Source organism: Neoarius graeffei, chromosome 1, assembly GCF_027579695.1.
Source record: "Neoarius graeffei isolate fNeoGra1 chromosome 1, fNeoGra1.pri, whole genome shotgun sequence".
Taxonomy (NCBI): Eukaryota; Metazoa; Chordata; class Actinopteri; order Siluriformes; family Ariidae; genus Neoarius; species Neoarius graeffei.
Genome location: NC_083569.1, coordinates 96,440,012 through 96,466,898, shown reverse-complemented (window position 1 = coordinate 96,466,898; position 26,887 = coordinate 96,440,012). Strand labels below are relative to the sequence as shown.

General features: G+C 40.7%; 1 protein-coding gene across 1 annotated transcript in view; it reads right to left on the bottom strand.

The window, feature by feature from the left end:
• LOC132885533 (titin-like) overlaps positions 1-26,887 on the bottom strand; it is a 978,782-nt gene that overhangs the window by 532,728 nt on the left and 419,167 nt on the right. Inside the window, 4 exon segments of the mRNA XM_060920287.1 lie at positions 6,263-6,532; positions 7,460-7,726; positions 8,924-9,189; positions 9,333-9,606. Of these exon segments, the coding sequence (XP_060776270.1) occupies positions 6,263-6,532; positions 7,460-7,726; positions 8,924-9,189; positions 9,333-9,606 (1,077 nt within the window).

The window sequence follows — 26,887 nt, the reverse complement described above, 5'->3', positions numbered from 1 at the left end:
CATAATTGGATATTTTCTTCCCTGATGGCACAGACATATTCCAGGACAACAATGGCAGGATTCATCAGGCTGAAACTGTGAAAGAGTGGCTCAGGAAGCATGAGGAATCATTTTCACACATGAATTGGTCACCACAGAGTCCTGAGCTTAACCACATTTGGGAAGCCATAGCCTAATGATTAGAGAAGCAGCTTTAGGACCAAAAGGTCATCAGTTTGATTCCCTGGATCATCAGGAATGGCTGAAGTGCCCTTGAGCAAGGCACCTAACCCCCAACTGCTCCCCAGCCTGCTCTGGGTATGTAGTACATTGCTAAATGCCATTAATGTAACGCGCTGGAGAAGACTTTACAGAGCGGTTCAATTCCCCCATCATCAATACAAGATCGAGGCTAAAAATTAGTAAAAGTCTGAATGGAAATAAATGTTGTGAAGTTGCAAATTATTGCTGAAACAGTGCCACAGCTAATGTGCTCCGTAATTAAAGCTAAAGTCAGTCCAACAAAATATTTGTGTGCACCCTTTTTTGGCCTGGCAGTGTAACTTACCATGTGTTACTACCCAGCTCTACTGTTAACATTTTCTGTCCAGTGCAGTCACATACTCACCAGGAACCTTTACCCAGAGTGCATCACTGTAGTGTGTGTAGTAGACTGGGTTTCCTCTTCCAGCTCTGCAGCTGTACTGACCTCCATCAGAGACATTAACTGGTCTGATGACATAGTGGCCTGATTCTGTTTCAGTCTCAGAGCTCTGTGTTGATGTGCTCCAGTAAAACTTCCATCCAGCAGACTGTGGCTTCAGTGTACAGTACAGAGTCACTGGGATTCCTGTCAGTGCAGCTCCTTTAAGGTCTGATGTGAGTTCAGGTTTGGGGTTTTCTGTTCAAGATGAAAACATACAGTTCAGGAGTGATATAATATTTACTGTACTAATCACCTCGACAGAGTGAAAACATTTCTGCTGTCCCTGTCATAATCCTGGTCTCAGTTAAACAATAACTAGGACTAAATATATTTTTTCTACAGTGGTATTACTTTATTAGTGTAGTATAGTAAGTTAAATTCATCATCTTCACATTTATTTGCTGGAAGAGAACCTGACCAAAGATTAGACCAATAGCAGGTCCAAACATGACGTGATTCTTCTATTCATCAGCATTGTGTGGTTTAATTAGTAAATAACTTCAGAAGTGAATAAGATGATTTACACAAGTGAATGACTTCTTTCTTCTTGATGAACACAAACCCAGATGCTGTGCGATAATGACACATTCTTTTCATACACATTACTCTTTTAGTGGATATTATTCAAAATAAAACAGAAGTAGAATTTTTTTTCCAAAATTTCAAATCATAAATAATGAAGGCAATCTCTCACTGTTGTTTCACATGTTTAATATTTGTAAGAATATGTTCTATCATCTCAAAAAGAGCTCCGTCACTTCAGTTTACCTGCAGAATACGTTTACAATTCAAACACCTCAACACTTCATTCCTGCATCTCTAACATCCTGACTGTGGCTGAAGTTTTATATTGAAGTGAAGTTTTATTACAATAAGTTACTGTGCCTTTAGTTCATGTAACTCGTAAACATGAGCTAAACTTGTTTTCTTTAATAAAGGATCTGATGTACTTTATGTTTATCAGAGAAATCGGCAAACCCACATTACGTGTACAACCCCGATTCCAAAAAAGTTGGGACAAAGTACAAATTGTAAATAAAAATGGAATGCAATAATTTACAAATCTCAAAAACTGATATTGTATTCACAATAGAACATAGACAACATATCAAATGTCGAAAGTGCGACATTTTGAAATTTCATGCCAAATACTGGCTCATTTGAAATTTCATGACAGCAACACATCTCAAAAAAGTTGGGACAGGGGCAATAAGAGGCTGGAAAAGTTAAAGGTACAAAAAAGGAACAGCTGGAGGACCAAACTACAACTCATTAGGTCAATTGGCAATAGGTCATTAACATGACTGGGTATAAAAAGAGCATCTTGGAGTGGCAGCGGCTCTCAGAAGTAAAGATGGGAAGAGGATCACCAATCCCCCTAATTCTGCGCCGACAAATAGTGGAGCAATATCAGAAAGGAGTTCGACAGTGTAAAATTGTAAAGAGTTTGAACATATCATCATCTACAGTGCATAATATCATCAAAAGATTCAGAGAATCTGGAAGAATCTCTGGGCGTAAGGGTCAAGGCCGGAAAACCATACCGGGTGCCCGTGATCTTTGGGCCCTTAGATGGCACTGCATCACATACAGGCATGCTTCTGTATTGGAAATCACAAAATGGGCTCAGGAATATTTCCAGAGAACATTATCTGTGAACACAATTCACTGTGCCATCCGCCGTTGCCAACTAAAACTCTATAGTTCAAAGAAGAAGCCGTATCTAAACATGATCCAGAAGCGCAGACGTCTTCTCTGGGCCAAGGCTAATTTAAAATGGACTGTGGCAAAGTGGAAAACTGTTCTGTGGTCAGACGAATCAAAATTTGAAGTTCTTTATGGAAATCAGGGACGCCGTGTCATTCGGACTAAAGAGGAGAAAGACGACCCAAGTTGTTATCAGCGCTCAGTTCAGAAGCCTGCATCTCTGATGGTATGGGGTTGCATTAGTGCGTGTGGCATGGGCAGCTTACACATCTGGAAAGACACCATCAATGCTGAAAGGTATATCCAGGTTCTAGAACAACATATACTCCCATCCAGATGACGCCTCTTTCAGGGAAGACCTTGCATTTTCCAACATGGCTGCGTAGAAGAAGGGTCCAGGTACTGAACTGGCCAGCCTGCAGTCCAGATCTTTCACCCATAGAAAACATTTGGCGCATCATAAAACGGAAGATACGACAAAAAAGACCCAAGACAGTTGAGCAACTAGAATCCTACATTAGACAAGAATGGGTTAACATTCCTATCCCTAAACTTGAGCAACTTGTCTCCTCAGTCCCCAGACGTTTACAGACTGTTGTAAAGAGAAAAGGGGATGTCTCACAGTGGTAAACATGGCCTTGTCCCAACTTTTTTGAGATGTGTTGTCATGAAATTTAAAAATCACCTAATTTTTCTCTTTAAATGATACATTTTCTCAGTTTAAACATTTGATATGGTCATCTATGTTCTATTCTGAATAAAATATGGAATTTTGAAACTTCCACATCATTGCATTCTGTTTTTATTTACAATTTGTACTTTGTCCCAATTTTTTTGGAATCGGGGTTGTACATTTAAAGCAGTTCTATACAGAATACACTTTGTTTTTCACTTGTTTTTAAAATCTGTACATTTGTGTTCATATATAAAAAATAAATCCTTTTCAGGTGTCATTAACATGACTTTGTATCCAGTGAAGCCATGATAGAGATCTTTTCCAAAACAAATATACAAGCACTTTTTAGTGAACAATTAATAATGCAATAGTTTTTCTAAACCAGTAGAATGATGACAGTGCGATCAACCCAATTATCAGGTGCAGAAGATTTGATGAAAACCAGACAGGCCTGGGGATTCACACTCACAGTCGGTTTGGGTTTTTCTGTTGATATGAAATTATCAGCAGATCAGAGCTGCTTTTATCTTTACAAAATAAGAATTAGTCTTGTCCTCTCTCTGCTTTCTGATTCAACATTTACTGAAAAAGCTACAGTGGAATGACGTTTCTAGAAAGTATGTGTGCAGCTCTTTAGATAAAGAACATTTTATCTTCATATTTATGAAATTCACAATTGACCTGAAGTGAGTGTTTGTATTTATTTTTACTTTTTCCATGTGTTTTTTTACTCCATCTGATGTTGAAATTGTTTTGTTAAATCTGCAATTTGTGTTCATGTATAAAAAAGAAATCATTTTCAGGTTTCAATCACATGACTTTGTATCCAGTGAAGTCATGGTAGAGATCTTTCCCAAAACAACTCCACAAGCACTTTTAAGATTAATTAATGAACAAGTAGGGTTTTTTTATTGTTTGTTTGTTTTCTCAAACAGTATAATGATAACAGTGCGATTGGGCCGATCAGCTGGTACAGAAGATTTGATGAAACCCAAACAGGCCTGGAGGTAAATTTGCATGAAGGTCTGGATTAAGATCAGTGATTAGATTTGTACAAACTCACAACTGTGGAAAATTTTAAAATTGTTTCTTATTTACAGCTGACAAGTTAACTGTTCTAGCAGTTCTGTGTTTAATCCCCCAGCCTGTGTTTGTGCTGAAAGTGTCAGTTAAAGAGAAAGGGTATTGTGCTTTTGAGTCAGGTTTTTTTTTTTTACCCCACTGGTACCACACTAATTAACATTCATACTATGACAAAAAAGCATTGTTACATATAAAAATACAATAATTCAATCAAAATAGCAGCTTCCTTCTACATGTAAATTAAAACACACACACACACACACACACAGGCGCCACGGTGGTATGGTTAGCGCTGTCGCCTCACAGCAAGAAGGTCTGGGTTCGAGCCCAGTGGCCGGCGAGGGCCTTTCTGTGCGGAGTTTGCATGTTCTCCCCGTGTCTGCGTGGGTTTCCTCCGGGTGCTCCGGTTTCCCCCACAGTCCAAAGACATGCAGGTTAGGTTAACTGGTGGCTCTAAATTGACCGTAGGTGTGAATGTGAATGGTTGTCTGTGTCTGTGTCAGCCCTGTGATGACCTGGCGACTTGTCCAGGGTGTACCCCGCCTTTCGCCCGTAGTCAGCTGGGATAGGCTCCAGCTTGTCTGCGACCCTGTAGAACAGGATAAAGCGGCTAGAGATAATGAGATGAGACGAGACACAAACACACACCAGTTCACATAGAGCTTTCTTTTAGCTCCCATAGTGTGGAACTCGACCCAAAATCCCTGGCTGACAGACACAAGGCAACATGTTGTTGAAACTAAACAAGCAAACAGGCATCACAAAATTCAACAACTTCTGACAACAGATACAGAGAAGTCCAATAAATGTCCTTCGAGGTTTCTGCATGATACACACTGTCCACGTGCTGGATAGTGTGTATCATGGCGCTCTGAGGTTTATCATAAACCATGGAGCTCTAACTCATCACTGTATCTTATACACTAAAGTAAATTGGCCATCTTTATATGCGCGCCAGCTCGGCCATTGGTACGTCTTTATCTACAAGGCTATCCTTGAGATGATTCCATCTTCTTTATCATCTCTTTTAATCCTGAATAATAGAGCCGACAGTCTTCATTCTCTGGACTTTTTACATTTTACTGTTCCTAGGGTTAGAACAGAAATGGGGAAGAAAGCTTTTAGGTTTTCTGCTCCAACTACATGGAATAATTTGCAGTCAGAGCTCAAACTCCATAATCTGGTATCTCTGAATGTTTTTAAGTCCATTATAAATCCCATTGTATCGAGGCTTCATGAGTGCAAATGTTTTCTCATTCTCATCTCATTATCTCTAGCCGCTTTATCCTGTTCTACAGGGTCACAGGCAAGCTGGAGCCTATCCCAGCTGACTACGGGCGAGAGGCGGGGTACACCCTGGACAAGTCGCCAGGTCATCACAGGGCTGACACATAGACACAGACAACCATTCACACTCACATTCACACCTACGGTCAATTTAGAGTCACCAGTTAACCTAACCTGCATGTCTTTGGACTGTGGGGGAAACCGGAGCACCCGGAGGAAACCCACGCAGACACGGGGAGAACATGCAAACTCCACACAGAAAGGCCCTCGCCGGCCACGGGGCTCGAACCCGGACCTTCTTGCTGTGAGGCGACAGCGCTAACCACTACACCACCATGCCGCCCCAAATGTTTTATTTGAATGGAAATTGTCTTATTTGATCTTGACCTGATTTTGTAAATTCAACTGTTTATTTGTATTTTTATGTCTATGTCTAAGGTGACAATGTGTTAGAACTGTTGTTTTTTTGCTGCCATTCTTGCCCAGGTCTCTCTTGTAAAAGAGATCTTCGATCTCAATGGGACAAACCTGGTTAAATAAAGGTTATAATAATAATTATAATAATGTTTGATAAGCATTTCATACAGCAGGTTAGAGATGATTTTCTAGTGTGGTTATGTCACTGTATGGAATCTGACTAGGGACCAATTCTGTGTGTGTGTGTGTGTGTGTGTGTATGTGTATTTTTTTTTGGGGGGGGGGAATTAATGTTTCATAGTTAAGATGAAACTCTGTAGTGGTCCGTGATAGAGTCCTCAGTCACATGTGAAAAATGCATGTAAAACACTTTCAAATGTTAATGACATATGTGAGATAAAACACACCTGATACAGTCAGTGTAACAGCATCACTGGTCTCTGAGCGCTGAGAGTCACTTCTCCTCCCACTGCAGGTGTATTTACCGCTGACATCATTTCCTACTGAATCAAGACTAAACTCCTGTGTTGTTCGGGATGAGCGTGTGTAATCATTCCTCTTCCAGCTGTATGTCCACTCAGTGTCTCTTCCTCTCGGTATCTCACATCTGAAAGTCACTCTCTCTCCTCTGAACACCTCCTTATCAGGCTTTATAATCACCACAGGTTTAGGACTCTCTGGGGAAAAATAAATACTACTGTTTTTATGTATGAATTAATTCCCAACACCATTATTTAAATGAAGAGGAACATTTTAAACTGAATACAGTAAATCTGCTCACATGTAAATGATTAAACTCTGTCAGAGGTGGACTGAGTCATTTTAACAATCTCTACTAATGAATTAAATGTAGATCACAATTTGAAATTAATCAGATTAATGTACTGAAAATGTAGATCTTTTTCACTATTGATTGATGTCTGAATGACAGTGTGTTTGCTCTCCTGTTTTCCTGATTATTCATCATTAGGAACACTGAGTGTCAGCAAGGGAACAAGAAACTAAAGGGAAAAGATTCACAATAATGCTAGAAATAACTGACAGGATCATTTGTTTACCCTGTTAACAGGTATATTTAATATAAAAGAAAACAATAGCTGTGTAATACACAACCTTACTCATCACACACACACACACGTTATCACGTCATAACCCCTCATACACACTCACTCTCTCATCTCTCTCATTCTTTCAGATTCTACAGCCTCTTACACTCAGGGGTTCAGTATAAAAGTTCGACCCTCGTCCTCTTCACTCATTCACACTCAGGCAGGTCTCGACTCGAGCATGTTGATGTTTCTGAAGCAGTAACTTTATGAAGCCCCTTTTACAGCCTCTGAGCTGCTTGTTAAAAGAGTTTTACAGGTTTTGTTGGTGACATTTTCTCCCAAATCTAAACTAGTGTTGTGTCACCAGTTCACCTCACACCAGCGCTGCTCAGCCGTGATCACACTGTCTCTCTTTAATAACTTTCATAACATCAGTTAGTTAAAAGAGTTCTCTGTATGTCGTTGTCTAAATATTGCTATATTGTGACACTGTTCACATGGTGTTTATATGTTCAGTGTTGTACAGAATCATTTAACAGAAAGCCTCTTACTCACCAATAACATTTACCCAGAGTGCATCACTGTAGTGTGTGTAGTAGACTGGGTTTCCTCTTCCAGCTCTGCACTTGTACCGACCTCCATCAGAGACTCGAACTGATCTGATGGTGTAGTAGCGTGAATCAGTCTCAGAGCTCCGTGTGGGTGTGATCCAGTAAAACTTCCATCCAGCAGACTGCAGCTTCAGTGTACAGTACAGAGTCACTGAGTTTCCTGTCAGTGCAGCTCCTTTAAGGTCTGATGTGAGTTCAGGTTTAGGTTTTTCTGTTAGAAATGAAACACAAGCTCAGGGTGTGAAGTCTTTACCGCACTAATCACTTCTACAGTGAAACACAGTATTACTGTCTCTGTGATGACGCGCCCTGTAGATAAACAACTTCACCTTATGATGACTTTTCTATTGTTTTGGAATTTTAAACTCGACAGATGTTGAGGATGAAAATAGTGATATTAAATTTAAATGTTCACTGTGATCAGACTGAAGGTCAAACAATAACTGCTGTGTGATTATGCAGATCTTCAGTCTCTTTCTCTTCTCTATACCATTTTACTTATATGGGTGTATAGAATTAAAATTATTTTGGGAATATGGAACACAAAATGCAACATACACTACACATACAGTCTTTACTGCAAGACATATTGGAAATGTTACATCTTGAATTTTTTTTTTAAACATTTTTGTGTTTTGCCTTAATGTCAGTGAAAGTGGGTAGTGTTTCTGCCTGACATGGGCAGCCACACACACACACACACACACACACACACACACACACATAAATACATACACACACACACTAAACAAGCAAACACATGTGAGTGGTGATTTACACATTAAGCTGTAATTCCCTACATTCCACAGGATGGGATCAGTTCTCATAATCTCTAAAATGTTCCATCTGGCTCTAAGTCTGGGTCAAAACCCCCATAAATACGCACCTCTAATCTCTCAAAACACATCTTCATGAAAATCCCTCATTTTGTATTTTAGCAATAATTGAAGACAATATAAATGAAAAAAAAAGTGAGCCAACATAAAACAACAAATTAAGACAAAACAAACCATGCAGTTAATGACGAAAGAAACGCCACTGTATCATCAGAGGACAGATCGATCTGTCTGCACTTAGCCATAAGAAATAAAGAAATGCCTCAGATGATGGAAGACTTAGTGCTTGCTTATGAGTGAGCACACACTAGGACAAATTAAAACAAATGGCTATCCACACTAATTAACTCCACTAATTAACATTAATAATAAAAACATAATTACTTATTAAAATATAATAATTCAATCACATTAGTAGCTTCCTAGCTCCCATATTGTGTCCAATTAATGTTTCATAATTAAGATGAAATGCTGTAGTGGTCTGTGATAGAGTCCTCTGTCACATGTGAAAAATGCATGTAAACACTAAAATTTTAATGAAATAGACAATATGTGAGATAAAACACACTCACCTGATACAGTCAGTGTAACAGCATCACTGGTCTGTGTGTATTTTGGGTCTGATGACTGTGTTCCTTCACATGTATAAAGACCTTGATGAGAGGTTTCAACATTACGGATTGTGTATGTTTTCTCTCCTGCAGCATCTCTGAGTTGTTTATTATCCCTATACCAGTGATACGACCAGGATCCTCCAGTCCGTATGTCACATGTGAGAGTGACGGATTCTCCAATGAACACACGCCCAGCTGGCTGTATGTTCACCTTCGCCTTGGGTCTTGCTATACAAAGATGATATTAAAAAACAAACAACAACAACAACAACAACAAAAAACTTCAATGATTCCAGCATCGCAATCATCAACAGTTCTTCACAGTCCTTAATTTCTTAATCTGTAGTGAAAAAGTAGAAAAGATGACATACTGCTCACTATAATCGTGACTGGATCACTGAACTCTGAGTCATAGTTTCCCCTCTGTGCTTTACAGTAGTAATTTATTTGTCCTTCGTTAGAGAGCGTCTCATTGAGTGTGTTGGTGTCTCGGGCTCCAGGGGACAGGGGATTTGATTTCTGAGAATATCTGTACCAGAGAAACCTCCATCCAGTCGACTGCAGATTACAGCTCAGAGTAACTGTGTCTCCAGTGTAGATGGAGGTCTGAGGATTCACACTCACAGTCGGTTTGGGTTTTTCTGTTGGTATGAAATTATCAGGGTATCAGAGCTGCTTTTATCTTTACAACATAAGAATTAGTTTTGTCCTCTCTCTGCTTTCTGATTCAACATTTATTGAAAAAGTTACAGTGGAATGATTTTTTTGACAAAGTTTGAATGCAGCTCTTTAGATAAAGACCCTTTTGTCTTTATATTTATGAAATTCATATTGAACTGAAGTGTAAAGTTCACTGTGTTGACTGTTAAGTTTGCTTTTCCATGTGTTGTTTGAAATTGTTTTGTTAAATCTGCACTTTTGTGTTCGTACATAAAAATAAATCATTTTTAGGTGTCAGTAACATGACTTTGTATCCAGTGAAGGCATGATAGAGATCTTTTCTAAAACAAAACTACAAGCACTTTTTACTTAACAATTAATGATCAGATATCCGTCCAATATTTGTAACCGCAGGGTCGCAGGCAAGCTGGAGCCTCTCCCAGCTGACTGTGGGTGAGAGGTGCGGTACACCCTGGACAAGTTGCCAGATCATCACAGTAATGATCAAATAGTCTTTTTCAAAACCAGTAGAATGATAACAGTGTGATCAGCCTGATCATCTTGTTATAAACTCTTGTTTTATCTTCATTCATGATAATGATTTGTACCATTACGATCCTCATTTAAAGTGTTTCCAAGAAACGAAATAACAAAAGTTTGAGATTTTTTAAACCCTCATCCTACCATGCTATTTTACACCTTAATCTTACCATGTGGGGTCCGTTTGGACCCCAATACTTTTCTTTAAAATTAAAGCTTATAAAGACAAAATCACCAGATAAGTTTTGTTCAGAACATCTTGTATTAATAACAGCAATACACTAAAGGGCCCAAGGCATAAAGAACACACTTAACCTTCATCCTACCAGCCAATTTTACATACACAAACTACCAGGCGGGGTCCGTATGGACCCCAGGAGGGAATACCTTGAAATCAATGCAGTAAGAACCAATTCAATGCAGCAAACAGACATAACTTTATTGAAGAACAAAATCCACTATGGCTGAATATCAATGATGTATTATAAATGCAATAACATTGCAATAATATTGCAATAACTAGCATACATGTAGCAAATTATAGCGCCACAAAAAAAATTGCCATTATATACATGATTTTTGCAGCTCATGCAGCTGTAAAACATTCTGGATTACAACTTAGGTCTTTTCTTACAGAATTTAAAACAAAAAAGTAATTGTAAAATAATTTAGGGCTTTTGTTTTGCAGCCTGTGCTTATTGCAGCAGTGGGGTCCACACGGACCCCAAGAAGGAATGCCTTGGTAGTTTCATTATGGAACATCTCATCTCGTCTCATTATCTCTAGCCGCTTTATCCTTCTACAGGGTCGCAGGCAAGCTGGAGCCTATCCAAGCTGACTACGGGCGAAAGGCGGGGTACACCCTGGACAAGTCGCCAGGTCATCACAGGGCTGACACATAGACACAGACAATCATTCACACTCACATTCACACCTACGGTCAATTTAGAGTCACCAGTTAACCTAACCTGCATGTCTTTGGACTGTGGGGGAAACCGGAGCACCCGGAGGAAACCCACGCGGACACGGGGAGAACATGCGAACTCCACACAGAAAGGCCCCCGCCGGCCGTGAGGTTCAAATCTGGAATCTTCTTGCTGTGAGGCGACAGAGCTAACCACTGCACCACCATGCTGCCCTGTCAGGCCCATGAACACTGAGTGTAGAACAATAACATCACCACACAAGGTTTAATAGTTTACTGATAAACTTCCCACCAACATTTTGTTTTCATTTGCGGAGAGTGTTGAGAGTGTACAACCCCAATTCCAAAAATTTGGAATGCTGTGTAAAACATAAATAAATCAGAATGAGATAATTTGAAAATCATGGAAACCCAATATTTCAATGAAAATAGTACAAAGACAACATATCAAATGTTGAAACTGAGAAATATTAAGATATTTGAAAAATATATGTTCAATTTGAATTTGATTCCAGCAACATATTTCAAAAAAGTTGGGACAGGTGCATGTTTATTACTGTGTTGCATCACCTCTACTTTTAACAACACTCTGTAAACGTTTGGGAACTGAAGAGACCAATTGCTGTAGTTTTGAAAGTGAAATATTGTCCAATGTTGCCATGCAGTTGTAATCAGTGCAGAAAGCAGTTTGGCATCGTCTTATTGAAATAAGCAAAGAGATCTGAAAATGATGTCATCTGGATGGCAGCATATTGCTCTGAAATGTGTTTATATCATTCAGCATTAATGATGCCTTCCCAGATGTACAAGCTACCCATGTCATGTGCATTAATGCACCATCATACCATCACAGATGCTGGCTTTTGAACTGTGCACTGATAACAAGCCGGATGGTCCTCTGCTCTTTAGCCTGGAGGACGTGGTGTCCAAGATTTCTAAAAAAGAACTTCTACTTTTGATTCATCAGACCTGGGCATAATTTTCCACTTCACCTCAGTTCATCGTAAAAGAGCTCGGGCCCAGAGAAGGTGACGGTGTTTCTGGATATTGTTTATATCTTGTTTTAACTTGCATTTGTGGATGCAGTAATTAACTGTTTTCACAGACGATGGTTTTCTGAAGTGTTCCTGAGCTCATACAATGATTTCCACTACAGACAGCACGGTGGTGTAGTGGTTAGCACTGTCGCCTCACAGCAAGAATGTTCTGGGTTCAAGCCCAGTGACCAATGGGGGCCTTTCTGTGTGGAGTTTGCATGTTCTCCCCGTGTCTGTGTGGGTTTCCTCCAGGTGCTCCATTTTCCCCCACAGTTCAAAGACACACAGTTAGGTTAACATGGGGCGACCTTGGGCTGAAGTGCCCTTGAGCAAGGTACCTAACCCCTAACTGCTCCCCGGGTGCTGTAGTATGGCTGCCCACTGCTCTGGGTGTGTGTGTGAGTGTGTTTACTGCTTCAGATGGGTTAAATACAGAGGATGAATTTCACTGTGCTTGAGTGTGCATGTGACAAATAAAGGCTTCTTCTTCTTCAAATGTCTGTTTTTAATGCAGTGTCGCCTGAGGCCGCAAAGATCATGGGCATCTAATGCTGGTTTTCATCCTTGTCCCTTGTGTACAGTGATTTCTCTGAATCTTTTAATAATATTATGTACCATAGATGATGTGATCCCCAAATTCTTTGCAATTTTACATTGAGGAACATTATTCTTAAACTGTTGTGCTATTTGTCTTTCACAGAGCGGTGAACTCCTCCCCATGTTTACTTCTGAGAGACTCTGCCTCTCTGGGATGCTCATTTTTATACCCAGTCATGTTACTGACCTGTTGTTAATTAACCAAATTAGGTTTTTTAGCATTACACAACTTTTTCAGCCTTTTGTTGCCTCGTCCCAACTTTTCTGAAACGTGCTGCTGCTAAATTCTAAATGAGAATATATTTTTCAAAAAACCAATAAAATTTCTCAGTTTCAACATTTGATACGTTGTCATTGTACTATTTTTAATGAAAGAGCTCGGGCCCAGAGAAGGTGACGGTGTTTCTGGATATTGTTTATATCTTGTTTTAACTTGCATTTGTGGATGCAGTAATTAACTGTTTTCACAGACGATGGTTTTCTGAAGTGTTCCTGAGCTCATACAATGATTTCCACTACAGACAGCACGGTGATGTAGTGGTTAGCACTTTACGTATAAGCCCCACCTCTCTAACCTTTAACCTCAGCCTCCGCCACTAGACGTGCCATAACAACAACAATGGCGGACTACAGGCTTCTACCATATAGTTCCACTTCATTGTCGGTCCACACAAAAGACTCTCCTCTTCCTCTGAGTTGCGCTGGCCATGATCGTCCTCTTCTTGTGTTATGAGCTTGTTTGTAAACAGTGCGTGACCTTTATACGCATGCTCCATGGCTTCTCTTCCGGTTTTAGTGTATTGGTGTGGCGGCGTCACAGCGCCACATACAGGCCTGGCATATGTACTACAGCATTTTGGATCATTTCCAGTGAATCCATGTGGCTGCAGATATTTCTGGAAACTACGCCGTGTTTATGGAGATTTTTTTCAAAACGACAGCGTATTGGGTGAGGCCGCGTACTCGTGTGGATGGGCCCTTAGAGCCATCAGTTAACCTAACCTGCATGTCTTTGGACTGTGGGGGAAACCAGAGCACTCCGAGGAAACCCATGCAGACATGGGGAGAACATGCAAACGCCACACAGAAAGGCCCCCATCAGCCACTGGGCTCAAACCCAGAACCTCCTTACTGTGAGGCAACAGTGCTAACCACTACACCACCGTGTCACCGCATAAATGATTAATTTCTCTAGAATTGTTTGAGCAATAAATTTTATTTTGCATGAACAAACCTATGAAATACTTTTATTCCAGTGGTGATTGTTTGAGACTACATGCGAAGCCCTTAAACATGTCGCTGTGAATCGGAGATTTGCTTGGAGGCTACAGTGATGCTATAATTTGTAAATATTGCAAAGAAATTGAAAGTAAAAAGTTCTGTTGGATTATTTCTGAAATTTGTTGTTTAACTAGATAGTTTTCACTTCTTCAGCTAGCAGCTTAGCAACTTTTTGGCAGGAAATGGCAAACGATACTAATGTTGATTTTACATTACATTACAGGCATTTAGCAGACACTCATCCAGAGTTATATACAATATACCCAGAACAGCCTGGGGAGCAGCTGGAAGTTTGCCTTGCTCTAGGGCACTTCAGCCATTCCTGCTGGTCCGGGGAACATACAGTTAGGTCCATAAATATTTGGACAGAGACAACATTTTTCTAATTTTGGTTCTGTACATTACCACAATGAATTTTGAACAAAACAATTCAGATGCAGTTGAAGTTCAGACTTTCAGCTTTAATTCAGTGGGTTGAACAAAATGATTGCATAAAAATGTGAGGAACTAAAGCATTTTTTAAACACAATCCCTTCATTTCAGGGGCTCAAAAGTAATTGGACAAATTAAATAATTGTAAATAAAATGTTCATTTCTGGCGGCACGGTGGTGTAGTGGTTAGCGCTGTCGCCTCACAGCAAGAAGGTCCTGGGTTTGAGCCCCGGGGCCGGCGAGGGCCTTTCTGTGCGGAGTTTGCATGTTCTCCCTGTGTCCGCGTGGGTTTCCTCCGGGTGCTCCGGTTTCCCCCACAGTCCAAAGACATGCAGGTTAGGTTAACTGGTGACTCTAAATTGACCGTAGGTGTGAATGTGAGTGTGAATGGTTGTCTGTGTCTATGTGTCAGCCCTGTGATGACCTGGCGACTTGTCCAGGGTGTACCCTGCCTTTCGCCCGTAGTCAGCTGGGATAGGCTCCAGCTTGCCTGCGACCCTGTAGAAGGATAAAGCAGCTAGAGATAATGAGATGAGATGTTCATTTCTAATACTTGGTTGAAAACCCTTTGTTGGTAATGACTGCCTGAAGTCTTGAACTCATGGACATCACCAGACGCTGCGTTTCCTCCTTTTTAATGCTTTGCCAGGCCTTTACTGCAGCGGTTTTCAGTTGCTGTTTGTTTGTGGGCCTTTCTGTCTGAAGTTTAGTCTTTAACAAGTGAAATGCATGCTCAATTGGGTTGAGGTCAGGTGACTGACTTGGCCATTCAAGAATATTCCACTTCTTTGCTTTAATAAACTCCTGGGTTGCTTTGGCTTTGTGTTTTGGGTCATTGTCCATCTGTATTATGAAATGCCAACCAATCAGTTTGGCTGCATTTGGCTGGATTTGAGCACACAGTATGCCTCTGAATACCTCAGAATTCATCTGGCTGCTTCTGTCCTGTGTCACATAATCAATAAACACTAGTGACCCAGTGCCACTGGCAGCCATGCATGCCCAAGCCATCACACTGCCTCCGCCGTGTTTTACAGATGATGTGGTATACTTTGGATCATGAGCTGTACCACGCCTTCGCCATACTTTTTTTTCTTTCCATCATTCTGGTAGAGGTTGATCTTGGTTTCATCTGTCCAAAGAATGTTCTTCCAGAACTGTGCTGGCTTTTTTAGATGTTTTTTAGCAAAGTCCAATCTAGCCTTTTTATTCTTGAGGCTTATTAGTGGCTTGCACCGTACAGTGAACCCTCTAATTACTTTCATGCAGTCTTCTCTTTATGGTAGATTTGGATATTGATACGCCTACCTCCTGGAGAGTGTTGTTCACTTGGTTGGCTGTTGTGAAGGGGTTTCTCTTCGCCATGGAAATTATTCTGCTATCATTCACCACTGTTGTCTTCTGTGGGCATCCAGGTCTTTTTGCATTGATGAGTTCACCAGTGCTTTCTTTCTTTCTTTCTCAGGATGTACCAAACTGTAGATTTTGCCACTCCTAATATTGTAGCAATTTCTCGGATGGGTTTTTTCTGTTTTCGCAGCTTAAGGATGGCTTGTTTCACCTGCATGGAGAGCTCCTTTGACTGCATGTTTTCTTCACAGCAAAATCTTCCAAATGTAAGCACCACACCTCAAATCAACTCCAGGCCTTTTATCTGCTCAATTGAGAATGACATAACGAAGGAATTGCCCACACCTGCCCATGAAATAGCCTTTGAGTCAATTGTCCAATTACTTTTGGTCCCTTTAAAAACAGGGTGGCACATGTTAAGGAGCTGAAACTCCTAAACCCTTCATTCAATTTTAATGTGGATACCCTCAAATGAAAGCTGAAAGTCTGGACTTTGTCCATGTCCATTATATAACTATAACTTGATTATGTTTCAGTAAACAGGTAAAAAAAGAAAATTTGTGTCAGTGTCCAAATATATATGGACCTAACTGTACTTGCCAACTTTTCAAAATTCTCATGAGGGAGAAAAGTGCGTTAACGACATTTTCAATTGGACGAGGGTATGATGTGCAGTTGAAACGATAAAAACAGTGGATCCCAATTAATTGCAAACCATTTGAAATTTATACAGTTAAAGAGTTTTTGAATTGTTGATATTGTTCTATCAATTACTATAGGTTATGGGATTCATGTATCAGGCATGAGAGCTCAGTGAAAAATCTGAAATAATACTCTTGTCCTGAATTTTAATATAATAACAATGAAAGGGAAGTCTTAAATCAGATTTTTAGCTGAAAAATCTCATGCCTGAATATTGTATACATACAGAGAGCTACAGAAAATAACACAAGTGATGCTTTCGAAGAATATTTATAATTTCTTAAAATAGTCACAGTGAATGAAAGTATTATTGGATTGCATCAAATGTGTTTTCCTTCTGTAAGCTCATGTAAAAATAGAGAACTATAATATTGTATATCAATTAAATTTTAATAAGATTTAACCAAAATAGTAACAATTAAATAAATACTGCACTGTCTTAGTACTACTAAAATGCATCTCTCTCACCAAACACTTTCCAACAGAATTTTTAAAAAGCACTAGAAATCCTACCAGAATGCATCAAAGGAATTTGCTCATTTGCAAACTTTGAAAGTTTTCAAACAAAATTTAAAAATGGGACTATAAATACTACCATACTATCAAAATATACTCCACAAAGAAATTCACTCAAATGCAAAATTTTAGTACGACCAAAATACACTCACTAGTAATCTTTCACTTAAAACCTCAAAACTCGATCAAAATCAATCACTTTCCAGATAATTCACTTGTAAACTTTCACTTAAAACTTTCAAACATAAATTCAAAATAGCACTAAGACACGACCACACTATTCAAAATACTAGGGATGTCCCGATCCGATCACGTGATCGGAAATCGGGCCCGATCACGTGGTTTCAGACTCGATCGGAATCGGGCATTACCTCCCGATCAGGGATCGGATATATATATATATATATATATATATATATATATATATATATATAATATATTCTCATTTTTAACACATCAATAGCTATGCGTTGGCACAGAGTGAGACCAGACCTCTTGTCTCGACACAGCAACATCAACGCATGCGGCATGACATCACTATGTAGCAGAGACGCTATTGGTTATTGGCTGCCTGTTGCCGGCAAAGTTGAACACGGAAGCAGTTCGAAGCGGAAAGCAAAGCATGTCTGCGGTGTGGCAGTATTTCAAAGTTGATGACAACATTGCCATAGCAAACTGTGAAATATGTAAAGTTGGAATTTCAAGGGGTGGACAAGAAAGGGCCGCATTTAATACGACAAACCTGATACGGCACCTGAAAAACAAACACCCGACACAATACAGCGAGTTTACACAGGCAACGCAGCCAAAGACGACTCAGCTCACACTGCAAGAGAGTTTAAAAAGGAAAGAAAAAATGCCCCATGAAAGCACAAAGGCACAGGAGACCATAGCCAAGATAGCACAGATGATTGCAATGAGTGACCTGCCATTCGCCTTTGTAGAGAACCCTGGGTTTCTTATGCTTATGGAACATGTAGAACCTTGATTTGAAATGCCATCTCATTACTATTTCACCGAGGAAGCTCTGCCATCCCTTCAAAAGAAGATTTCTGACACACTACGTGTCCTGTTATCAGATGTACCCCATGTTTCGTTCACCACAGACATCTGGAGTTCGTCCGTGGCTCCCATGTCTCTACTAAGCCTTACCACACAGTGGATTGATTCAAGTTTTGTTTTGCGCCATGCGACCCTACATGCCCAGGAATTTTGCAGATCGCACACTGCAGAACGCATCCAGCAAGTGATGGAAAATATGCTAATCACCTGGGGAATTGACAAGCAACGGGTCCACATAATTTTGCGCGACAACGCGGCAAATATGAAGAAAGCTATGAGGGATATGGGGGTGCCGAGTCTGGGCTGCGTAGCCCACTCCTGTCAACTCTGTGCATGAGGGCCTGCTGTCTCAGCGCAGCGTGACCGAGACCCTAGCCAACACAAGGAAGATAGTAGGCCATTTTAAACACTCCCCGTTGGCCTACTCTCGACTAGAAGACATCCAGATGGAGCTTCATATGGATATTAAGCGCCTACAGCAAGATGTACTGGTGAGATTCATCTCGTCATTCTTTAATATATTTTTATTTTATTATTTATTTCCCATACACTTGATTTAGTAAGCCACATACATTATGTGCTCTGCACCTAATTTGCACAAAAAATAAAGTGAACCACGTTGTTTTATGTGCAGACACGATGGAACAGCAGCCTCTACAGAGCAGAGCAGAGCCTACTGGAACAAAAACGCGCTCTTAGTGTGTTTGCAGCTGAGCGCACTCTACCAGCTACACTGTCAGCTCACCAGTGGGAGCTGATGAAGAAGACTGCTGATGTGCTATCCCCCTTTGAAGAGCTGACCAGGGATGTGAGCAGGGAGACTGCAACGGCAGCTGATGTGATCCCTGCCATAACAGGTAATTTGTATTTTAATTTATTAGTTTATACTGTAACATTTATTGACGTTTGAAAAAAAATGATCTCATGCATTCATTAAGTCAATCATTCATTCATTAGTCCTCAGACGTGTTCTGTCTCAGGAGGAGGATGATGATGACCAGGGAATAAAAACAATGAAGAGGACTCTCCTGGAGGCAGTGGAGAAGAGCTTTGCTGATGTTGAAACTGAGCCACTCTACTACATCGCCACTCTTCTAGATCCCAGATACAAAGATGGGCAAGTATAGTAAAATTAAAATGCACCTCTAAATGTTTATATAAAGTCAAGTCATCCCCAGACACCAGTACTAAGCCAATTTATTTATTTTTTTTTATTTTTAATTTAGTTTTGAGAAATTTAGTTCTAAGGTTAGATTTTTTCATTTTTATATTGTTTATTAATTGAGTACATGTGTAGGAAGTTGCCTAACTGAAGAGCTGTGCTTTGTGGTGTCTCAGTCTTGTCTCATTATTTTGAATTGTGATCTGTTTCTAGCTTTTTCACAAAGTCAGCCAACCTGTTGCTTGCAAAGGAACATCTTATCCAGGAGGTGACAAAGGCAGAGGAGAGGAGGACTGCCAGTGCAGTGGCAGAGGAAAATGAGGCCACAGCAGAGCCAGTGAGCAAGGCACCACATCATGAAGCATGTAGCAGCCTGGACATCACCTTTGAGGAAATCTTACGAGAGAGGCAGTCACAGAGACAGTCCGTGAGTACCACATCAGCAGAAACTCAAGTGCAGACCTACCTCTCAGAAAAAAACATCCCTAAGAAAAGTGACCCACTTCAATATTGGAAAGAACATGCCATTCAGTTTCCATCTATGGCTGCTGTTGCAACCCAGTATCTTAGTGCCCCCTGCAGCTCTGTGGACAGTGAGAGACTTTTTAGTGCTGTTGCAAACGTGTTGGATGATAAAAGAAACAGGCTCAAACCTGAAAGGGTAGAAATGCTTGTTTTCATCAAGAAAAACATTAATTTCTTTAATTGAAATTACTGTATACCACTGTGAGATGCGTTCTTAAAAGCAAATTACCGGCACTGTGGCACTTTTATTTTTTTATTTGTTTACATTCCTGCCAGGTATTTTAAGGTTATGTTTTTAATTTGTTATTTGTTGTTCCAACTACCTCACGTAAGTGCTCTGTTTGCTAACAGAGTTGTTGGAAAATAAGGTGTTAAATAAAAAATGAGGAACATCCTGGATCCGTTTCTTTCCTCGTCTTTATTATTTTTTATGGATTATAAGAAGTATCGGAGGGCGGCACGGTGGTGTAGTGGTTAGCACTTTCGCCTCACAGCAAGAAGGTCCGGGTTCGAGCCCCGTAGCCGGCGAGGGCCTTTCTGTGCGGAGTTTGCATGTTCTCCCCGTGTCCGCGTGGGTTTCCTCCGGGTGCTCCGGTTTCCCCCACAGTCCAAAGACATGCAGGTTAGGTTAACTGGTGACTCTAAATTGACCGTAGGTGTGAATGTGAGTGTGAATGATTGTCTGTGTCTATGTGTCAGCCCTGTGATGACCTGGCGACTTGTCCAGGGTGTACCCCGCCTTTCGCCCATAGTCAGCTGGGATAGGCTCCAGCTTGCCTGCAACCCTGTAGAACAGGGTAAAGCGGCTAGAGATAATGAGAAGAAGTATCGGATCGGGACTCAGTATCAGCAGATACTCAAAATCAAATGATCGGTATCGGATCGGAAGGCAAAAAAACCTGATCGGGACATCCCTATCAAATAGACTCTGTGGCAGCGGGGGCGTGGCCGAGCGTCGGTCTGGGAATGGAGGGCGGAGTCAGGGAAGGTGAGTGGTTGTGTCACTACACCTGTTATCAATTAACGCATGTTTGTGTGTCTCCTCCAGTGACCACGCCCTATAAAAGGAGAGTGAGAAGGGGAGGTTGGCGCCGAGGGCTTGCTAGTAGCTTGTGTGTGTTTGTAAGAAGAGGGTCTGAGTTGTGTGCTAAAAAGCAGCAATAAAGCAAATAATTAAGTCACAAACAACCGCCTGCCGTGCTTCTGTTCTCCACCTACATCAGAGTCTCGCTACACACTCATCAAACAAATTCTCTGTCATGCAACATTTCACTAAACACTTTAGAAGTTGTACAGTTTGTTTCTGAAATGGTATGGAAGACTAGTTTAATTTTACACTCAAATGTCCATTATATTCTGATTTCAGGTATCTTTACCTTAAAATGTGTAACTGGCTGGTCGAACATTTGCTTATCCATGGAAATTCATTCTCCCATGCAACCTGGTATTTGCATTCATATTTTTGCTGTTTGGTATTGGGTTTAGTGGCCATGATGAATGACTGCTTGTAAAAAACGTCGGACACCCTGGGTGAATCCTACATTACGGAAGTGCCTGTCTTTCTGTTCGTTGATTGGTTAAAAATCAGTTGACATCAGCAGTGTTTCTCATACAATTCTGATTGGACATAATCGGGAGTATTTTTAACTTGGTGGTAGGGATTTCCCCAAACCGGGAGACTATCCAGTTTTTAACAAATACGATCGGCAGGCAGGAGACGGAGGCTAAAATCGGGAGCCTCCCACCAAAATCGGGAGGGTTGGCAAGTATGAGGGAATCGAACTGGCAATCTTTGATTTGATAAAATACTTTTGATGCTCATACTTATCAGAAAATTAAAGAAGAGGGCAGAGATTGGTTTCGAGTCATGGGGAGATCCAGTGTTGACATTATAAGCATAAGAATATCAACTGATGAAAAGGGTTACCAACAGTTTTGAGGTCATTTGTTTGTATTTTCTGAATTCACAAATCGGCACGATCAAAATAAGCCAATATTCATGTTTTTTGTTTCTGTACAACAATTTTATAGTTTGCAGAATTCTGAACAGTGAACCGCAAACTACTTTTCCAAGCTGGATTAAAAAGTTTCTGAAAAGAATTAGATTGCAACTGTACATCTCTAGTTTCCACGGTTCAGAGATATTTAAAGGGTAAATAGCAAAATGACCTATCATCAAGCCCAGAGGATGAAACTGCATTGTAAACAACAAATAATGAGCCATTTACAGCTGATGACGTGTTCACTGCATAGCCATGGAAACACAGTCAGATTCCAATCTTTGTGATTTATCGCTGCAATCCACCTGTTTCTACTCATAGGATCAACTGGTGCAGCTGGACTCCTGTAGAAAGATGGCCTATCTCTTGACTCATCATCATGACTGTACACCCAACAGCACAGCATGAATTTATCATGTTTTTTTTTTTTTTTTAAGAATCACACAATCCAGCCACTGTTTGTTTCCATCCAACATGGCAGTGAATTTGCTAAACATGTCATGAAGATGTCACGTGCATAGTCTCCATAGACTACCTGCAGCATTGAGACACACACACACACACAGATATATGGGATCAAATTAATGCCAAAAAGATTTTGAGCTTGTGAAATGATGTTTGCATGTGTAAAAAGTTTTGCAGCTGTAGAAATATTTTGTGGGACTTCCGGTAGTGACGATGTAGGAGAAAGCCGCTTGGAAGAGGTCTCCCAGTTGAACTGTTAATATATCCCTGTAAACACCACAATCGATTCGGGAAAGTGACAGATTACAATTACAGTAAACTGTGGGTGGTAAAAGAGAGCAACTGGACTTGCTTGAAGATTCTTGAAGCCGTTTCACCTCTCATCCGAAAGGCTTCTTCAGTTTTGTCTGACTCATAGGGAGTATCAGGTATTTATCCTCTCATGGATGAAAAGCAATCCTAAGGTGTCGTTGAGTCATCCTGTTGGTGTGGGTCAGTGGGGGCTGGGTGTGAACTGCCTAGAGAGTCGTTGGGATGATCAATGGATTGTTGGTTCTCTCTGTCCTCCTGTGAGACACTGAAAACAGCTGGGTTTTGGTGTGCATTCAGTTGTCTGGGAAGTGTGCCAAGGACTGCATTGGGGTGGGATTGTAGGAGGGATAAAAAGACCGGGAAAAAATGATAGACTGGAAGTCCTCTCTGTCACATTGCACTGTCATTTTGCTGCCTGTGAAATTGCTTCCAACAAAGAAAGTTAATAAAAAGAAATATTTCGTGCATGTGTGAAAAAGTTTTGTACACGCCGATATAATTTTGCTCTGTAAATACGTATGGTAACCTGGCAAATAAACAAGACTTGTACTGTAATACAGTGGTGTAAAGGGAAACAGAATTCTGAAGGGAATACAATCAACTACTTCACCATCTCCCTCTGCTTTCTAACAACAGGAGCAGCTACCGAGCCTTATCAGCAAGCTACAAACTTGGATCAGTGCCATTTGGACGTTTAGTCAAAGAGGTCAGCAAAACTATATGGACTGATCTAAAGGATGAGGTTACAACTTTTCCAACTGAAGATCAGTGGAAGCAACTCCAGAATAATTTCTGCTATTTGTGGAACATTTTCAACGGTAATAGATGGTAAACACAGCAGAGTCCATGCCCCAGTCAACAGTAGAAGTTCCTTCTACTACTACAAAGGATACTTCAGTTGTATCCTGATGGCTGTATGTGATGCCAGGGCAGTAATGGATAAAGTACTCAGATGCATCACTTAACTACAAATAGCAACACCACACTGTGAAAATACTCCACTACAAATAAGGCCATGTTGATTCGATTATATGGATGACATCCACGTGCGCATCAATTTTCGTCCGTTTCCCCCCCCAAAAAAAGTTTTCGACCAGAGCAAATGTATACCGTAAATCGATACTAATATCGTAAAATGCCTATTTTTCTATCGCAAAACATACTGATTTTGTCATAAACTTACTCTGAGCACATGCGCACCACTCACATTCCAAGAAATATGACGTCGAATTCAACTGCGGGTGAGCGTCCTCCGAATTTATATGTCAGCATTAAAGTAACAAGGAAGAGTGGTGGAGTCATCGTAGATTGGAAAAAACAAGAGGAAGAAAGAAGATGAAAAGGAGAAGAGAGGAGGAAGATGACAACTAAAGTGGGTCTATTTTATATATTTTAGATACCAAGTATTAAATTGAAAAGCATCATGCTGCTTGCAACATTCCATCTGCAACATCAAGCATTCATCCCCTGCCATTCACATTTATGCCCATAAACCTTTTACACTAACTACTGGGAAACTAAAGATAACAATATCTAATTGCTGCCTTTCATGCTGTGTTTCTTTAGGCACCTGAAGGATGTCAAGGAAAAGAAGATGCCAGAAGGGAAGCAGGGCTTGAATTACCCTTGCTTGCACCACTTTGTGCCACCAGAACAAGATGTGAAATATCAAAAATAAAGAATTTCTTGTTTGGTATACCATACTCTGTGTGTCTAGTCATGTGTTCAACCTTTCTGACCACTTATAGATCTCATAATGATTTTTTTTTTTACCAAACTTTTTTTTTTTTTTTTTCCGCACGCTCACATCAGTTTTGGGGTTCCCAGAGGATGTCATCCATATAATCGAATCAACATGGCCTAAAGTCATGTAAAGTCAAATAAAGAATGCCATATGGTGAATGCTAGAATGTTTTCTTTTGAAAAATCATGGGAAATATGTTCTATCCAATGAGAATTCGCATACTAGGGCAGCCAACCAGAAGCCTGTGCTTCAAACAAAGACAGCCCTTTTACAATGATTTTAATAGAAGCCACCATTTTGTTTTGGTGTAGTCCTAGGGCAGGTTTCCCCAAAAAGGACCCGACTTAAAAACTAATGGAAGAAACTTAGACTTCAGTGTTTTCCCAGGAATCATTCAGGCTTGCATTGTTTCTGTGCAATAAAAGCATTGAAGGCAACTTCTTTTGTGTAAGTATTATTATTTTTTTGGCTACTTTTGAGATACAGACCCCCACGACAGAGGCAGGTAGAACCAGCAGGTAACATGTGATGAGTATTTATTTATTTTTGTGTGTCTCGTGTTCTTTTAGGAGAAGTGGGTTGTGAGAGAGAGAGCGCATGAGTTAAAAAGCCTGCGCTGTGTGTGCATGCACGCCAAGAGTAAAATTAACTCGCTAAATGTGAAAGGAAGCGAAATACAACACACCTTGAATTGTCACAAGCCTGTCTCCCATTCCCTCATTTCCCCCAAACCATGTGCAAAAGCATAGCAAGCAACATAGGCTAATACATAAGTGCTATACTAGAGAGCACATGGCTACATTCATTAATTAATTCATTCATTCTTTCATTCATTTATTTTGTTTCTCCTCTGATTTCACTAACTGCATTAGTCCTGTACAAAGTTGGAGGTAAGAGTTTCACCCACTCCCCCTACCTCAGGTTTCCAATGGAGAGAGCTGAGGTCAGCCTGTACCCGGGCCCCCTCCCCATCTCATACTTCTGCAGAGTGAGAGGCCAGGAAATAGCCTGCCGAGCTCACAAACTAGAATCAGGACGCCCATTTTGACAGGTTAACTGACCTACACAGTGACATGATATGACTGACATGCAAATGAGTGACAAAAAACTGATCATACAAATGTCACCATTATTATTTTTTTTCCCCTGTGTGCGCTCCTGCCCACATCACTCATACCTAAATCTGCTACTGGTGCTTGACTTTGAACAGTCAAAACAAACTCATCTCAACTTATTATCTCTCGCCGCTTTATCCTGTTCTACAGGGTTGCAGGCAAGCTGGAGCCTATCACAGCTGACTACGGGCGAAAGGCGGGGTACACCCTGGACAAGTCACCAGGTCATCACAGGGCTGACACATAGACACAGACAACCATTCACACTCACATTCACACCTACGGTCAATTTAGAGTCACCAGTTAACCTAACCTGCATGTCTTTGGACTGTGGGGGAAACCGGAGCACCCGGAGTTAACCCATGCGGACACGTGGAGAACATGCAAACTCCGCACAGAAAGGCCCTCGTTGGCCACGGGGCTCGAACCCGGACCTTCTTGCTGTGAGGCAACAGCGCTAATCACTACACCACTATGCCGCCCCAAAACAAACTCACAAAACAATAATGCAAGAATAAGAGTACTGCAGGAACACAAACAGTTCTGCATCCATGTGTCTATTCATAACATTGCTTAAGTTGCTTAATCTCCTCCATCGATCACTTTGCACAATCTGGAGGCAGCTCCTTAAGGAACATGGGAATGTAATTTCCAAAGCTGCTGTATATATTCTGGCCTACATGCTCCTCCTGGGCTAGCTTCCTCCCTCTTTGGAGTGTAGGCATTCTGGATGAGGTAGAGGGAGTAGATGTAGGTATTCAGGATGAGGTACCGGTAAAGGGCTCAGATGAGGTCTTGGATGTAGGGCCAAGTGAAGGATCTGGATCAGATGTAGGGCTTGGTGAAGGACTGCTGATGACCTCTTCATTTGGCGTCAAGAACCATAGTGTCATGTTAACACCTGGCACGCAATGTGATTGTTGATATCTGATGCATGTAAAATTTGAAACATTTTAGCTCCTAAACTCAAACGCAGTTGGTGCTGGCATTAATATGAAGTGAAGCAACATTCTGATTTCAGCTTTGCTGAGGCGAGAGGCTAGATGTAAAACACTTAGCATATTATTCTTTGGAAAATTGATCTCAGTGGACCAATGATTGACAAAATTGCTTAGCCTGCTCAGGTGTCTGATAACCACTTGATAAACACACCATCAGAACTGTCCAAATCAGGTTTTTCCAGCATTTTACGAAACCGGCTCAGGCTTGTTTCCATTTATTTTTGGAGGTTTCTACATCAGGTTTTAAAATGGTACTGATCTCTCCCCGACTGTTTTGACAAAAATATTTGTTACCATGCGGCAGCAATGTGGGTAATTGCAGACCTGGTCACTCTGCTTGTCTTGAAAACTTTCACCCATGTCACTGCTGATGTGCCTGTTGACCCAGTCATGTCACATCCCCATTTTATCCCAACACTGCCCCAACCGTTCATGCATGTACTGCTTCTTGCAGATATGTAGTATTAATTTTTGGGGACGTGCGAAACTGACGCAA